Raw genomic sequence first — 18,963 nt, forward strand, 5'->3', positions numbered from 1 at the left:
TAATCGCTTCCGCTCTAATTGAAGGCAACCGAAGCTCTTTAATTTAACTGTAACTTTGGCAATATTGCACATCCCGTTTCCAGAATTCTGCACTCTGCAGGTCTCCGTAGATTCGACGGTGGTAATTAGTCGCACGTTATCGTTGTCTGGTGTTAGCTGCACACCGTTTGCAGTAGTGCAGAATGGATATCATATGTAGCAAGAGAATTGCGCGTTTCGATTCACCCTAATTGGCGACACCTCAATAGAATCGCGTAACTCACACTGGGTGAAATTCACTCTAGCTCCAAAAAAATGATATCTTGCTTCAACAATGAATTCTAAAGTTATAAAAAAAATATCTACGTATCGTTTAAAGACGCATGAAAAAACTCTCTCAGTTTTCCTAACCAAAATTGATTGTTTAAATATTTTAAAACATCGGCAAAGTTGAGGCAAAACGGAAAAAAAATGTCGCGGAATTTTTTTTTTTTTCTACAGAATTGATTTTGTGCAAAAAAAAAAAATACCTGTGAAACTCTATTCCTGAACTCTACGAAGAGTTTGAATGAAAAATCTTTGGGGTTAAATTCACCCAGAGTGACCACACTGAGAAAAATTTCGTTATAGTACCTAGAAAAATTGAGCAAAACAGGTATCGTTGAAAAAACTGTTTGAATATTGTTGGAATTACAAAAAACGAGGTATTTTCGATCCTTTTTTGGTAATTGCAACGCAAAATCAGTTTGTTTGGCTTACTATACTTTTTTAGTTAAACAAGGCTTTAACGTCAATTTATCGTTGCACGAGCGTTAAATTTTCGCAACAATTGCAAGAAAATATAGCAACAGTGATCGTAATGAGAAAGAATAGTAACGGATACCAGACTTTCCGGTAACAGCTAGAAAATTAATGTTCATTTTGTACGAAGAACTATATTTTTCGATTGTGGTAAAAAATGAAAATAGTTAAGGACTGAGCGGTAACCGGAACTAAAAATTTCTCTCAGTGCAATTAGGGTTAATCGCTGTGAACTGCGCTCCAAATTTTACACTCAATGCTTATTTTTTGTATTGACATTTCACTCGTAGATATGATTAAAAACAGACCATATAAGAAGTACGGTGTTTTTATATACATCAATATCGTTATACATACAAACTTATAACGTTTAAATTATACTCAAGCAACGACGAGGAGCAACTGTTCTGATTTTTCATAATATAGTACAAAGTTAATTTTCTTGTCAATCCGATCTTTTATATCATTTCATTCATACGTACACAGGGATAGATAGAAATAGAGAAAGGGAAGGAGAAAACGTGTTTTATTCCGCGCCTTCGGATGCATCAGATTCGATCACACGCTTCGCTTCGTCCACTCGTTCGCAATTCACATTATATTATTCGGTTCGTAAATTGAAAATCTCTCCTCTCATATGCATAAATCTACATCGCATTTCACCGCGGAGACAGACTTGTATGTACCTGCATAACTACCTATATAAATTGTGCTCCGGTGTACGTCGAAATTTTAATTATACCGTCCACCGCGCGTATGACGTTCAAGGTGCTTGTATCGTGCGGGTACAGGGGTCAGTTTAACAAGTATAAAGTACGAAGGTTAAAACGGGAATTCCTTAATTTCCTGGATCCCGCTCAACTGTCATCAATTTGGATATCCACACAGAGAGAAATTTTTAGTTCCGGTTGCCGCTCAGTCCTTAACTATTTTCATTGTTTACCACAATCGAAAAATATAGTTCTAGGTAGAAAATTAAAATTACTTTTCTACCCGTTACCGGAAAGTCTGGTATCCGTTACTATTCATTCTCATTACGATCACTGTTGCTATATTTTCTTGCAACTGATGCGAAAATTTAATGCTTGTGCAAGAATAAATTGACGTTAAAGCCTTGTTTAACTGAAAAAGCAGAGTAAGCCTCAGAAACTGATTTTGCGTTGCGGTTACCAAAAAAGGATCGACAATAGCGCAAGATGGTTAGGCGTACCTCGTTTTTCGTAATTCCAACATTATTCAAACATTTTTTTTTAACGATACCTCTTTTACTCAATTTTTCTAGTTACTATAACAAATGAAATATTTCTGAATGCATTAATTTTTGAATTTAATATGCTGTTTGGGAGACACCTTGCACACTTTTCTATCTTCGATGGATTCTATCGGTGATAAACTTCAGATCTAACGGAACGACGAATACCCTTGATTGATCTCCGAAACGTGAATTTTATTCCCGATCTTATCTTTTCGCGCCACCGAATCCAGAGACGGAGAAGAGTTGATACGTAAGCTCGTATTCCGATCACGTGATCAATCCAATAATTATTTCTACGTGACTCTCTTGCCTCTCTTACTACTCGGCTTATTGTTAGATTGGTTGGTTTGGTGATGATAGTACGGTGTGTGTGTGTATGTATTTTTATCTATATATATATATATATTTATACTCGTACATTGTCTGTCGGTTCGCGTAGCGTTTAGGTAGTAATATACCGGTTTTCTCCCTGATCCCAGACAATCAGTGGGTGCCTATCGATGCTGCTATACTAGACTTTCCACGTATTTGCTCGTGGGAAATGAATCTTTGGTAAATAAAACTAGAGGGAATATAGATAGCAAATAATATGGTTATGATTGTCCCGATAATAACGGAGATATTTCTAACAGTTTTCATCGCCAGTGACCAGTAAAAATGACGTGCATCTTCACTCGTGAATTTGATCAGTGCAGCGAACCATCGCGAACGAAATTTTAGGTGACGTGAAATTGGTTCACCGGGAACTTATCGCGGAATCTAAAAACAACACAATTAGTCTTCATCCGAGGTTGCTGCTCACTAATTGCAAGTTACGCCTGAATCGTGAAAGATCTTGGCATCCGATCTCGAGAAGAAAAAACTTGTTGTACTAGAAATGACATCGAAAGATGCCAAGCTTTAGTCTCAATCATACTTTGTAGCAGTAGCAGCAGCAGCAGCAACAGCAGCGGCGGCGAATTGCTCGAGGAAAGATTTTGATCCGGTATTATAGTGTCGAATGTTCTCTCGAACAGAGAGCTGTATAAGCGATGATGGATAGCTGGTCAGAAAGCAGCGTATATAGTATACGGTAACAGGTATACATGTGTATAGCAATATGAGAATAAACGAACGAAAGCTTTTCCTAAATTCCTTCAAATACCGCAATCAGCAATAAATCAAGAACGTTTTTGCCGAAGTGGCAAGGGTCTTTATATGTCCGCAGGTATCTGTCTATCTATTTATCCACGTGTGTAGGTATGTCTGTATAAAGATGTGTCGGGTAACAACGCGGAGATAGAACCCTGCAAGCCTTGCGCGATGTAATCTGCCCGATACAGCCGGATATAGCTGGGCGAGCGCGGCGAAGGCAACCCTCTATCTTCTCCTCGAAAATTTATGATTAACGCTATTCTTATCGTTCTCGTCATACTGCGGCGAGTCTACCGTAAGATACAAATTTTATTCCACGTAGCACAACTTGCTGTAATATTGAAAGTCTCCCGTGTTTCAGATTTTATTATACTTACACGCACCTTGACTAATTTAGCACTGTTTTTATGACATTTTATCGCAACTCGATTCGTGAATAACAAATGATTCGTCGAATCAAGCCCTATATTATCAAGCTTCTGAATATTTTTATCGGTATTCTCGGCGCTATTTCCTTGATTTTTTTTTTTTTTTTTTTTAAATCATCACTTCCATGCTTGTGAATAATGAAAGATCCTGTTTTTTAATAATGTAATATTTTTATTACTACAGAATTAGATTTTATTCTTCGTTAGGCATGTGTTACAGTCACACATTAGCTGAGTATGATAAAAAATTCTGAAACACCTTTTCATTTCACTCTCGTACCGATTTTGTAACCTCGAGAAGGGGAGAAATAATTGAAGATATAAAGTATTTATAAAATTTGATTTTACAATCTGCAAGGTAAACAAGGTACACGCGTTTGTTAAATTTAACCTGGGCGCGAGGATTGGGAATAATATGTGCGAAGGAATACCGCACTCTTCGGCGTGTATCAAATTCTCTTTTGGAAAGGAGGATTCCATTCGAATCGTCGTTGTCTTCGCTCGTCGTACGAGGATGCATGTACACCTGTACGGCTCGGGCATATGTGTATATTTTATACGTTTGTACAGATGGGGAAGTAAGTAAATATTTCAACGGAGCACTCTGCGAAGAGTCGTCGTCGTCGTCGTCGTCTTCTCTTCGCGGTTTCTTAGAGCGTCAACTTCTATTTTCACACGGTTTTACGTAATGGATGCAGGCTGCCTGCCTGCGAATATATACCTATGCATGTACGCTGGTGAGATTTCCTTTCCCCTTTCTTCACATATAGATATACCTAAGGAATAACGCTGCGCGGTAATTTAATACACCCATGGTGAAATAAATCCACCTTTGCGAGTTACGCGAAACCGTCGTTTCACTCGAGTCAATTTATTTTCAACCCCCGACGCGTCTCTAGACCTCGATGTAACAATATCGTTATAATAAAGGCCGACTATTTCATCCGCCCCGGGTAATGCTCGAAAGTGGTTTCTCGATGCTCTTCGCGCGTAGCATAAGTCAGGGGGAACGAAATATTATGGCATCGTCTCGACGGTGCCGAGGAGGTGATGCCGATATCATGGATGTAATATAGAAGCTTCACTCTTGTGGAGAGTATGTAAAAACGCTTTGGAGACCGTCAAACCTTGCTAAAAGCAGATGTGAAAAATTTGTTTACAATTAGCTGAATGGCTAATCAATACTAATTTATTACAGTTCTGGACAGACTTTGTACCGAACTTTACGTAGAATAAAAAAATCACTCGTATTTAAATGATGGAATTTCCCAAATTCATGTAACAACATATTTGAAAGAATTCGTACGTTACTGTAAATTTTTCAGTATTGAATTTTAAACGCAGTTTTACAACCTGTGATTTACTAAAAATAAAATTATGACTTTTTAAAAATAACAATAATAATTATTATTATATCCCGTTATATATATCAAATTTACACCTTGAGACAAATGATTGATACGCAGTCAATTGAACCGTAAAGGTGATGATAAATATATACTGTAGGGTAAATTAATATTAATGATGCCACAGTCTCGGAAACATCGTTTTCTGGTATTTCCTCGTGAAAATTTTCATTTTCCCAGCTCATTATCGTAACAATAATTCCATCTGTAGGTATCGAAACTTAACGCAGAATTACTCAATTGTATGTCGATTATATGCGTAACCATGCAGTTATTTAAGGTGTTTTACGTACCCAAAAATCTGTTGTGAAATAATGGAATACTATGTATAAAATTAAAAGCACTCGTTCGCTAAAGCTCGCTCGGGGTCGGATGCCTAGTGTAGCTGGTTTTTGTGCTCGTGCGCTCGCTTACTCGTTATCAATGTTTTACCAGATGACACAGGTGTAGGGGAGACTGGGGCACGATGGACTCCCCAAAACATTCTGGCATTTGCTTTGTATTTGTGCATGTGACGCAAACCGAAACTGTCCGTAAGATTGTTTCTATATAACGGTACAAATCACGTTTACACATGCACGTAAGTATAACGTATTGTGATTTTATGACAATAAATTTCGTCAAAAGATACCACAGAACAATCGGCCAAGTGCTGACAGATTTGAAACACTACGCACAGCAAATTTCGCTCTAATTGAACGATGTATGATATTTATCGAAGAAACACCGTGTCCGTATATTATAAGCATCAGCATAAAAGTTATGACCGTTATTATAGACGTGTAAACAGATTTGCAGTTGATGTTCTCTTTCCCAAGTGGAAGAAGGGTAAGGATATCATTAAAGCGAATACGTATTAAGACCGTGGTGTAGGTATAATATACATTATATGTATATGCTTATAAACGTGAGGCACGGGCTATAAAGAAAATAAACCACACTGTAATTAAACTCGTTGGAAACTTGATCGGAACCGCAAAAAGTACCCAAATGCTAAAGAAGAAGAAGAAGAAGAAGAAGGAACGGAAGAAATATGACGTGAGCTGTGAATGGTACAGGATGATATATACTCGAACGTTCATTTAGTTTAAAGTGAAAATTTAATAACAGAAACGGAGGAATTCATTTTCGCGTCATTATTCGACTTATGTATAAATTGTTGGATAATAAAAGACTACACGAATTCCTGCGAAGTATTTAGGTGTACGAATTTAATTGTAAGCTTTATAGATAAATTTCTTGAATATATATACCTGATCCGCGTACTCGTCGCAGAACTGAATACGAACAATGAAACAAGACGCGCCTAATAAGATTTCAAAGACGTTTTATTAAAACGAAGTAATTATAGGTAGAAGGAAAACGGGAAAGGCGAAATAATTGAAACAACTAATGGCGTATTTTACTTCGAGCGGTTTCCTCCGCGTTGGATGGACGAACGAGGGTGAAATCACAGCCCGAGTCGGGTAGTAGTCGTGAATTTACGCCTTTAAATAATCGTGTATATATACGAATATTGTACATATCTACAATGCAGGCTCCGACAGAGAGCCGGTTTTCTTGACAAAAGATCTTGATTACCGCGAAAGATAATTCCGTATCGCTGTCGAGCTGACGGCATTAATTAGCAGGCGAGATGAATTCAATCTTCCTCGAAAATCTTGATTAATTATAACTTTTACTCCGACGACTGTGAGAATCGCCGCTGTATGTACGCGTGTGCATTCTAAAGCGGGCACTGCAGGATTCTGCAAACCGTTTCATATCGTTTTAATTATTATACCACGAAATATATGTACGTTGTATAACGTTATAAAATACGTAAGCGTTGTAATCTTGTATCGAAAAGCAGCCATGCCGGTTACCCTCAACCAACCCTCTGTAATATGAATATTTTAATACTAATTCGACTGGATGAAGAATCATTTCACGTCTTTGAAGAAGACGCCGCTGCTTTTACAACTCTGTCTTAAACTTTGAAGCGCCACAACTTTTCCTTGTCTTCCTTTATAATTAATCATTGTTATACACGTATACGTAGTAGCTTTCTTTCGCGCGAAAATCTCTGATACGTATATGTATATATATTATATATACCCGATCTCCACGTGATCGAGAACATAAGTCGTACAATTTCAGTGAACCAAGCACCGAATAATTTTACATCGTTATTCTTGACGATCAAAATAGAATTTTATCAGAGGAATTACAGAGGAAATTATTGTTAAACTTGTGGTAGAATTTATACAGGTATTATTATGTTAACCCGAATAACGCAGAGACTGCACTCGATTCGTTCTTCTTTTTTTTTTTTATCACGTTAGCGATGATTATTTCGGATAAATCAATAACCAATTTTTTATATCGCGACTGTGGTAGTTTTTGTGCTTCCGGCTTTTTGAAATAAAAAAAAAAAAAAGAGTGAAAAAAGATACTATCCAATTTAACCAGATCACGAGAATTTACGAGCGTTTGTTCAAAATTCCTCCACTCTAGACTTTTTAACCTATAAATCAACTCTAGTGTACTAGATCGTATTTCAAATAAAAGAGTTCGCGTTTTCGAATTACGTTTGAAACTGTGAAAAAAATTTCGTATTATTCCTATGCTAAATGGAATTTTGGAACGCCGTTTTATTGATTTTTCTGATTTTTAAATAGTTATTATTAAATTTTAATATCATGTAGCTAGCCCATCGTCATTACCCTTACAATTTCTACACTACGTGCTTATCAACGATGAATATCAACGCAAATCAAATATGTTATCACAAAATTATTGCAAATAACCTACAGTACAGGAGCTCGTTTCAGAGGTCATTGTGAGTGAGTTAACCTCTTTTATGGAAACTTTTACGGATGATCGTGACTTTTTGAAACTGCATACATTTAACAATAATGGCCGAAATAAAACCAGTCTTCTAATATATCGTCTATAATATAAATATTAGTTAATTGATTTGACGAGAAAGCGTAATAATAGATTACCTTTGCATCTGCAGTAATAATTGAAATAACAAGAACTAAAAATTATTCCCAAAATCTAATTCCTGTCTTGCGAACAGAATTAGAACTGCGGTGATCAATTGCTGTCCCGAAAGAACACAGACAATTCTTTGTTTCATCGCCAAAGTGCGGAGCAACGATGAATCACATGTCAAAGATCATTTGTTCGGGAAACATTTTTCCAATAAACGTATATCGCAACCCCGTTTACGTCCTGACAGGAAAACCGAAGGCGAAAAATACGTCAGCCTCCAACTCGCCCGGTCAGCTTAAGTGAAACAAGCAACGCTGTGGTCAGCCAGTCGTTACCAATTCCTCTTCGCTTTTCTTACCAAGCAACTTGTTCCTGAGTGCAGAATTATTACACAGTCGCTTTTCACATTTCAAGCATCGACGCAGTCACTCAGATTGCGAATTTCTACACCTTCGTCATTATTCTACATTTTCCGATATAAAATTACTAACGATTCGTTAACTGATGAAAACGAGAGTTATATAACAGCTGTGTGCAGGAGAGTGGAAATGGAATATGCGACAAAACTGGCAGAAAAAAAAAAGAAAAAAAAACTCTAATCGCATTAATAATAATACTGCGCAGAGGCGACTGCAAGAGAGGGACGAAAAAGGAACGGGGAGAATAATTTCAAAAAAAAAACAGAAATCCAAGCCGTGAACAACATAATTAAAAAATTCCAGAACTGACGAACGGACCGACGGATTGCACGCGGATAACCGAGAGACAAAGAAATAAATATGAGAGTGAACCGGAATTTTAATGAAGTTTGCCCCCATCAGTTATACATTTTTCTCTCTCTCTCCCTCGGTTTCGCGTTCACTTCCGCTTGTGCAGCTCGCCTTCCTCCACCCTCCTCACGACTGATCACTTAACCCTGTACTAACTCACTCGCACCCTTCGCGCGCAGTTTCCTCTCTTCTACTCGTATTTCGCCGTATATGCGACCCGTCGAATTTTCCCTATTCTTAAACACCCTTCATCGCACTCTTCCTCGCATTGATTTTTCTCACTCACAATCAGCGAGCCTCGAATTTTCCACGTCAAATCGAATTGCAGGGATTCGCCTGCGCCGATTTCGTGCTACCGACGCACTCGAGTAATTTATATTATGGTCTGATGGAATTTGTCACCCCTTCGTTTTGTTTCGCGACCGAAAACAAAAAAAAATAAATAAATAAAAAAAAAAAACGAAATTGCTTTTCTCCCATTCGTGGGATTTCGGGGGGGACAACGCACTCTGATTTAGTTTCGGAAAAAAGAATATAGAAGAGAGAAAAAAAAATTACATTCGCGTTCGAGGAAAGGTACGGAAATTATTACGAGATCCGATTATAAGCGTACCTATTCCTAGCACCACGTTGCTCTTGTTGTTTCGGGCGCCGCGCAAAAGGGGTGAAATTCCGAAAGACAGACGAAAAACGAACGAATTGTTGTCCCTTGACTTGTATCACGTATGTTGTAGAATTATACATATGTATAAACGCAGATGAGTAGCGGTTAAATCTGCGTACGGTTGTTGGAAGGAGGAGGATTCCAGGTACGATCAAATGCGAAACCCTAAAGTTAGAACTTTCTAATCTGTAGCTACGAATTTATAGGGAGGATCGTGTTGTTAGTTAATCTACCCTGAGTGTGCTTGACTGTAGGGATTTGGGTAAATTTAACTGTGTGTAGAAACTCTCCGAGGGCCGAAAGATCTGTTTAGAGATAATAATATACTCATCGTCGGTCTCTCGTATTACATCTAATGACACGCAAACTCGTGCATCACGTGATTTCATAATATAAGATTGCGAAACATGGAAGGTGATCGAAGAATTTCCGTGAAGTTTTTTCGGTAAGGCGCTATGATCAAGTATATAAAAAATATTTCAAAAATTTAGCATTGAAAAGGTGACGCCGAATATGTTGTAGAATGTAGACCCAAGTTGTAAAAATCTGTACCGCGAGTGTATCAACGACGTCGCACCAAATAACACGATACGGGAGATAGAGCGAACGCGCTCTTGTCCAGAGGTTTGTCAACATCGGTTGTCACGTCACGTCCGTACAATATATAATAAAATTATTATTACACGTCGAACGAAAATTCCTTCAGAGATGGGATTTTTAAATTGAGGTCCGTTGCCGCTAATATAAACCCCGAGCAGCGCGAAAAACGCGCCTTCCTGAAAATCAGTCGCGCGTGCCTGTAACTCTATTTTTTTTTTTTTTTTTTTTTTTTTTTCCCCGAGTTCATATTTTTCTCCTTTTTCTCCGCTCTTAACTTTACATTATGCATTCACTTGCTTGACATTTCATTTTTCATACCCTCTCTCTTCTTTATCCGATATAAAATCGTAAAATGGTAAGAAGATTACACTTACCCCACTGCACTGCACCTTGTACGATATACACACCCCCCCCCCCCCCCCCCCCATTCACCTCCATCTAACATAAAATACATTTTGGGCGACAGTTCGCGGTGCGTTATCCGTTCGTGATAAAACTTTTGGAGATTTATGCAGCTGCTTATAAATTCACCTTGCTTCCCTTTTGTAATATGTGTTTGTATATTTAAACTTTTTGCTGTGCAAAGAGATGTTATACACATTAAATTTTTATATATATATATTTTTTTTTCACCTGTTACGGAATGTTCGTAAAATTTCAAGAAAAAAAAAAAAAAACAATTACAAGCTGTAATTTTCGAGGATTCGTATATGAAGATTTTTAAATTGTGGTGCAAAAATTTTTATTCGTTTTTGAGAAATGATTTTTTCAGTTTAATTATATATTAGTTATTTATTAGATATGCAAATACTGTTGCCTGGTAGTTCTTCAGTAATAGCAGTAGTAAGATCGAGATTTATTTATTAAAGCTTCTGTGCGTAGGCCGTGGCATTTAAAACAACATTGCGTACTGTTTAGAATATTCAATGAACCCATTGCATTGTTAATTAACGGATTGTTGGGCCGAGTTGTATCGTTGAATAAATGATGAGTCGAGCTTCCAACCTGCTACCGTCGCAAATGTCCGCGTATAACTCTCTCTATTTCCTTTGTTTCATTCACCCCTGACTAATTTGCTCGTGATCCATTTTCTTTTTCCTTACCCAGCGTGCAATTCTCTCGAGAAAACATGAAACGTCGCTGTACATTTTATTTATAACTTATCCTACTCTTAACTGTATATATAATTATACGGGTCGCAATCGTATCTAAGGATGTAATCTTTTTTCGACTCTCGTAGCTTTTACAGGCAGACTTTGACAACTAATGCGAATGATTATACATATAGAACTTTTTGTTTTGGATTCAATCTCATTTTTTTCGTTAGCCATTTCGTCAATTTGAAAACGCATTTTCTCAGATTTTCCCGATCTTTCCTTTATACGGTTATTCATTTCTGAAATGACAGATATATATATTTTTCTTTTTTTAGAGATAATGTTTAATTTCCAAAAGACGGAGTAACAACTTTTCAATAAAAATTCATAGGGTTAGGGTCGAGTAGCAGCTTGAAGTAAGAGAATAATTTGAAAATGAAAAATGTAGATTATTATAACGTCTGAGATGGGTCAGGGATGAACGATAATCGAGCTGGCATGGAATGCCCTGTATAAATATTCCTGGAATATTTAAATATATGTATATCCTACCGGAGGCAAGCGCCATAGGAGAAAGAAGAGAAACGTAGTCGTATTTTAGCTGAAATCTCTTTTTGATGCATTATTTATTTACCTCACAATGAGGCTTCTCTTCCCTTTCCTCCCTTTGCCATTGCTCCGCTACTCCGTCGTCTTCAACTTTCTTCCACTTCCACGGGGGGGGGGATTTCCCTTTGTTTCCTTTTCCCTTCCTTTCTCGTTTCTCCTTTTCCTTTTATCTCTCTCTCCCCCGTTTTACTCGTCCAGCTTTTCCTTTCCTCCTTTCTTCGCCGCTCTCACTGTTGACCCACAAAACAATAAACCCGAGATCTGGAAAAACGCGGCGGACGCGACGTGCGGTAACCGGTTACTGTTTCTTCCTTCCCTGAGGGTAGGTTATACGCGAATGTCAAGAGACCTGAAGGGGGAATAAAAGCTCACGTACACTCTCTCAGAAACTGCTTACCCACCTACGAATTATTTACTTACACTTTCCGCTTTCCTTTGCTCTCATTACCCTTATAATTTCCTTCCTTTCTTTTCTCATATTTGTTTATCCTCAATGTTCGTTATGTTTTGTGCTGCTCGATGTTTCTTCTGCAATTCTGCCATCGTCTGCAAGTTGGATACCTTACAAACACACTACTCAACGTTGTTATATCCGAAGTAAGAGAGAGAAATTCGAAGAGTCGGAGGTCTAATTTTTATTTTTCTGTAATAACATTTTATTCCAAAATTGTTTTTAAACTTTATTTGTATATAATATTCAAGTAACATATCGTAGATCTAAAACGTTAATCAGTTTCTTGTGCTTTATTGCAGTTCAACTTTGTCGGGAAATTGCTGGGCCCCAAAGGAAACTCGATGAAACGTCTACAGGAAGAAACAATGTGCAAGATGGCAGTTTTGGGACGCGGCTCAATGAAGGACAGACAAAAGGTAAGCGACTGCATTAGCGCGTATAATTATTATACACATTCAAATTTTTTAAGTATACAATCAAACTCCAATGTCATATCGAAGATGGAATTCTGAAAATTGATCTTGAACAGGTGACGCGTGTTTTTTCCCCTCACTCTTTCGACTTTTCACGACATCGACACAAGTAGCAACCGGATGACAGTTTTATTGGCCCGCGTATAATCCCAGCGGTTTGCGAAGGACTTTTCTTGTACCCGCCACAGCGGTGCGGCTCCTTTGGTGCAGGATACTTAAACCCTGAGAGATGAATTACGAGCTTGAAGGACTTTAATTTCACGGCTACGACTCCGAATGTCGGCAAGAATTGCTCGGGAGAGAGACGGATAACGGTATAATGGGTGGAAAGAGGAGGAGGTGGATAGAAGTAAGGTGTAATATTCCGTGTGTAACCAGAGTCTGACGGAGACGATGGCGCGTAACTTTCGTCACCGAAACTAACGTTTCTGCACTGTCTTGTTTTGGAACTTTGATCACTGCAGCTTGTATCTCTAGTCTTATATACGGGCATCGTATAACTTCGCAAATTATACCTAATAGACTCATTTACCCGGAATCGAGGAGGTTGGTGAGTCAAAAATTAATAATTTTTTGCTCGTTTTATCACGAAATGGTCGCACTGCAGTCAGCGAGTTATATCAAATTTAGACATATTCGTGTGCTACGCGAAGATTTTGCTTCAAGTACGAGGAAAAAACATTACCAAAATTATGAATTATAGTTGTGATGTGGAAAATTTATTTTACATTACTTTAAAATTGTTGAAAATCTAATAGATTCGTTCGATTTTACACCGTGATGGGTTGTTTTATTGAAAATACTATTCTTTATCGTCCTATTAAGGTATTACCTATTATTCTATCTTTCAAAATTGCAATAGTATTGATTTTGATTATAAAAAACACCGATATTAAATTTACTATTGACAAAAAAAAAGAAATCAGATTCGTCAATTTCTGAAAAATTGTTTTCCTAACAAATCAAGCTCGTAGCGTGAGATTTCAAAGCCATTGGAGCTGAAAGATCGCAATATTTAAGCTCTTGTTTATGAATTTGTTGTTAGTTTTTCGCTTTCAATTTGTGAGGAAATCGACACACGGCACAGGAATATATAGATTTCATAAATTCTTAATCTTTGCTCGTCTCGTAACCCAATTAACGAAAAGTTATTGAATTTCTACTCACCAATCCCCTTAAACAAAAGTATTCATACTCGGGCAAGCAAGGAACTACAGAATGTTGCACGAGGAGGGCACAAAGCATAAAAATAATCTGTGTACACCATTTCGTATGCGGGAATATTTTTCAATCAATTTTTCTTCTGACGGCAATCAAGAAAATCTGAACGCGATGGGAATTCAATTTAAGAACAGAATTAGCAATCATTCTCACCTTCGGAAATTTAAATGTTTTATATTTTCATAAGCTTTCAACCGCGTCTTGAAAATTGATAAAGTAAATTGTCTCTGTTAGATAGGCAATCATTTTTTACTTTCAATTAAACGGATTCTGCACAACGCCATACAAAAGAAACAAACTTGATTTTGATTATTATCAGCTGTGTTTTAAAATACTCATCGTTCAAGATCAACAGCATCACTTTTGTACGAGTGAAATCGATTCTTGCACATTCATGTGCTCATGTTACGTCGGAGTATATTCTCTTACGAAATAATTCACCTGAAACGGTTTGTTTGAATCTGATTCAATATATGAAAAAAAAAAAAAAAAAAATGTATGTATATTAATCAACATGTCTCGAATCAAATATTAAGAACGAAAAAGAAACAAACGAATCGAAGGAAAATAGACAGTGGTTAGGTATTAAAAATGAGCTGGTAATCTATCATATTTCTCTCGATATTTCTCATCTGTTTGAAACGCTCGTAAATCTTTGACTTATATACATTCGTTTCCATTTTTGATGAAACATTTTTCCTAATTCTAATTCCAATGCCCTTTACTTTATTGCAGACATTTGAATCTGTCCCTTCAGAGTTCTGACCCTTTTTCAACCGATTTCCAAATACCCGAATATACCCTTCTCTCAATCCGATAACCGAACAACCCAGCCCCAATTTATTTTCCTTTTTTTCATCATTGGCGGATCGAACCACACCCTTATCGCTATCCGGCGAACCTACCCTGAGCCAACGTGTACTGAATACATTGAATCCCGAAAATAATCGCAAAGGAATGGAGAGAAGTTCGAGAAAATGTAGAAACGAAATTTGCAGAGAACCGGTAAAAGTCAGAAAATTCGGCTGAAAGTTTGAAATTTTTTACGGTAGTATTTTTTTCATTTTTGCCTCATGGAGTCTGCGTAGACGTTGTTAAATTCTCGTGTCGTAGTCGGAAAAATCAGCCGTCGCTGTGAAAACATGAACAAGTCTGTTGAAAAAATAGAGAATTTCGAAAATAAAAGTCCTCAACGAAACTCTGCAAACATATCACCAGGAATTATATATATGTATATATATATGTGTATATATGTATATCAGTTGATGCTCTAAATTTGTAGACTTGTAATTTTACCTTTCCCTTCAGACGTGCAAATTGTATGATGCTAACGCTCACAGCGAAACGGGGGGAAAAGCAGCGCAATGAGTTTCAGTCCGTCACGGCGAATAATAAAACGTAATAACAGTTCTTTCCCTGAATATTCATGCAATCGTAAGTTTGATCAAGGAATCGATACAGAGTCAGCAATTGTCAAATCAAAGATTGCAAAAATATGAAATTTATGCAGATATAATCGAATAACGAGGGAGAACTGGAATTGAATCGAGTAATATTATAAATGGAAGAGTGAAGATAAAATAAAGGGTTTGTGAAGTCGACTTTCTGCATTTGCCAATTTATTTGATTAGGTTCATAATTGCCAATATCGCAGTGATAACATTATAACTTAATATCAGTGAAATCTGTGTGGGTGTGAGTGAAAATATTCTCTTATCGCTTCATGAAAATGAATATCATTTATTTATATTTCACCCGAATAACCCACTATTTTTTTCTTTCTTTCTTCTATTAGCTTTTAGGTTTCTATTTATACGAAACGCTTTACTTTTTGTCACGCAACGAGCGTAATATTTTTAATCTCTATTAGCGATAATTAGTAGGAACAAAGAGTGACTTATTCAGATACCAGAATTTTGTTTTTTATTTTCTTGTTTCATGAAAATTATTATAATTGAATGATTCAACGACAGATGCCGAACAACGAACCGCGTTATGTCTCCTGATATTTGAAACTCATTTAACATTCTTTGAGTAGGTTTGAATGTAATTTTCTTGATGAATTTACCATTATCAAATTGCGTGATATGAATTTAATTATACTGTTAATACATATGTGGGTGTGTGTGTATACATATATATATTGTTCAGAGGACAGCGACTGAGATTCCCAGAAAACACTTATAAACTTTTGCGCATCATACAAATCTGGCTGTTGAAATGCTAGGTTTTTTTATTTTTTTTTTTTTTTTATTTTTTTCAAGTTTAATTGAATCACACCCTCTTGTCATCCCGTTGTCACCAAGTTTATCCTGCAAACTTCTCACATATATCCTAGCCCGCAAATCTAACGCGACTCTCTCTTCTCTCTCCATCTCTCCCCTAATATTTGTCTGTAACAAACTTTGAGAATTTAATAAGCCTAGAAACCCAAGAGCGGAGGTTCCCTCCGTGCTTCTCTGCCCATGCGCATGTAAACGTATACTATAACCATTACATACATATACCATTTCACTCCTTGGAAACGCGTGATGTATAACTATATTACACGGGTCTATGGCAATGTACTTTCCCCTAATATCGGGTAGAACCTATTCGAAAATAATTATCGGAAACTCAAACTCGAAACTCCTAAAACCCTGGCTTCTGACAAGGAAGCACCCTTGTGCCGATCCGTTAATTAATAATTAGTCAAATACACGCGTGCGGTGTGATATAACTTTGTTTTCGAAACAGCGACAAAAATAATCTGCAAAAAAGAACAATACAAAAATTGAGTAAACTTTTCACACAATTATTGTTATTGTTATACATTGTCAGAGCCAGACGCCGAGTTTGATGGAAATCCGCGGGGTCCTGACCGTTCAATCACTTACGGGAACCCTTCGTAATTTCTTTTTTTTTTTTTTTTATTTCCTGTTTTTGTTTTTCGATTCGTCTCTTTCGTTTAGTATTACTAACCTCAATTTAAGGTACGAGCTATCCTACCTCGGGTAAAGGAAAGACCTTTAATATCTCTCTGTCAATATTTGAACTCGAAATACGACTGGAATGAAACAGTTTACTCATAGCAGATATAACGCTACTTGACATAGATCGGCGAAGCTATCTTGAAATCTTTGAAGAATTTGCACATAGCTTTCCGTTTTTATGCGTAACGTTCGTCATCATTTTTCTCAATTAACCAATATGTGTTATGTACGTTACGCTGGCACGTCAATATTTAAATACACGATTACAAATATTTCAGTAAGGTACATAATTATGTTTTATCCTTTCAAATTAGCTTTAAGGAAATTTGCAAGTATTTGCACAGATTTATTGGGCCAGTTTCGATGTTATTAATACGGATATTGAAAAAAAAGGTGATTTAAAATTTCAATGGAACTGATTGTAGGTATAGAAATCGCTGCCATTGATTTTTGGAGATAAAATGTCGTGGAATAAATGCATTTTCGATATTAAAAGGCTGTGAAATTCGCAAAAAATTTAATTTTAAGCCTCGAGTTGATTAGATTTCAGAAATTTTTTTTAAAATTCGCGGTAACGATAAAAATTTTAGTACGTATTTACCGTCGTCGGTAGAGGAGTAACATGTTGTAAAAACTGCCTTTCAAATTTTATGTTTCGATAGAATGTACAGAGAGCAATATTCGTCTCGTATTTTCTCCTTGAATCATATACACGCTATGTGTACATAATGCCTAGCTTCGCGTACGGATTATATGGTTTATCGGCTTTCCAACAACTCATATTCGTACGCGCAACGTGTATGTATGTGTACAAAAGTTATGGGTATGAATAGTGATAAAAATTGTATTGTAGCGTAGGGTGTAAATGAAAATACGTTTTCAGAACTCTTTCCCTGGGAAATTTTCATCCCCCAATAAGCATATTTTCGCCGCAGTATATTAAATACAGCATAGAATTCCTTTGCAACGTTTTATCTGTGCATTTTTGATCTCGTTGTTTCCCCTTTTTGTTTCGTAATCCCACTACCTAATGGTTATTAAACCACGTTTCATTCAAAATTTTAAAAAATCCCCTAACCCAATAGCCGATCAATGTCTACTTCCATTTCGAGGAATTATATATACGCTCAATTTCGATTTTTCTTCTATATTTCGTTTCATTTCTCCTAATTTCTTTTTATATGTACAGGTATATCAACTTTCAGGAACATCAGTTTGATGAATAAATCCATCCTCTCGATGTATATGAATAATATACAGATACCTATATGTGTACACTTCCTTCTGTTTAATTCAAATTCTTAAATATCGCCCAATTATCTACAATACTTGAGGTTTATTTTTCTAATAGTATATTTTCCTCCTGTTTTAAATGTGATTGCAGTTAGCAAAGGTAGTCTCACAGGAAAATCTCTTTCCCATTTTTTTCCTCGCCTTGCACTCTCTTTTTTTTTTTTTTTTTTATCTGTTCTGTTACACGTGTTCGTACCGTATTTTAAATTCTTCCCGCGACTTTGTGAAGGGTTTTTGATCAGGGACGAGGGTGGTAACGATTTGCTGCAGCGAGTAGGATGCTGTGTAATAAGATTGATGAAATTTCTCTCTGCACGCTGTATATGTACCTGTTTGAAAGCGATCCGGAAATTGTCGGAGATGAACCTGTTACCGAGCAAAATATAAATTGTGTAATAAGAGGATGCGAAAATCACGTGGTGTACATAAGAAGGGGTAAATGAAAATCGTTAGACGCGATTCTGACGCTCTGATTATGATATTATCACACCTGTAAAACTTTCTCGCTTTCGCTTTCTTCTTTCGCTTCTTCTTTTAAACTCCTCAATCTTCACGTTGCGTAGGTATATTCTAATCTCTGCGAATCGTTGGTACTCGGTTAATCTACATTTTATCTCCGTCGTGCCCCGTAGCACCGAATTCTAATATTTTACGGTCTTTATCTAACACCCCCACCTTTGACTTTTACTTTATTTCCAGTTTACGAAATTCTTGCGAACTTTGAATTTTCCCTGTTTTATCACCGATGTAACGCCTTTTACCTAATTCAAGGTGTTGAGTAATTTTTACACTGCGTCAATTTCACGCCGTTAACCATTAAAACAAGCA

At 36.8% G+C, this 18,963-nt stretch overlaps 1 protein-coding gene across 7 annotated transcripts in view; it reads left to right on the forward strand.

The window, feature by feature from the left end:
• The window catches only part of LOC124177459 (KH domain-containing, RNA-binding, signal transduction-associated protein 2-like), a 69,706-nt gene that overhangs the window by 40,617 nt on the left and 10,126 nt on the right, over positions 1 to 18,963 (forward strand). For 5 of the 7 annotated variants that reach the window (XR_006869614.1, XR_006869615.1, XM_046559839.1 and 2 more), the window contains exon 3: positions 12,473 to 12,592. Coding sequence is in view for 5 of the 7 variants with exons in the window: in XM_046559839.1 (XP_046415795.1) it covers positions 12,473 to 12,592 (120 nt within the window). In the remaining 2 variants the exon portion in view is untranslated. The remainder of the gene's footprint in view (positions 1 to 12,472; positions 12,593 to 18,963) is intronic. The other 2 variants (XM_046559842.1, XM_046559840.1) reach the window with 1 other exon arrangement.

This window comes from Neodiprion fabricii, chromosome 3, assembly GCF_021155785.1.
Source record: "Neodiprion fabricii isolate iyNeoFabr1 chromosome 3, iyNeoFabr1.1, whole genome shotgun sequence".
NCBI lineage: Eukaryota > Metazoa > Arthropoda > Insecta > Hymenoptera > Diprionidae > Neodiprion > Neodiprion fabricii.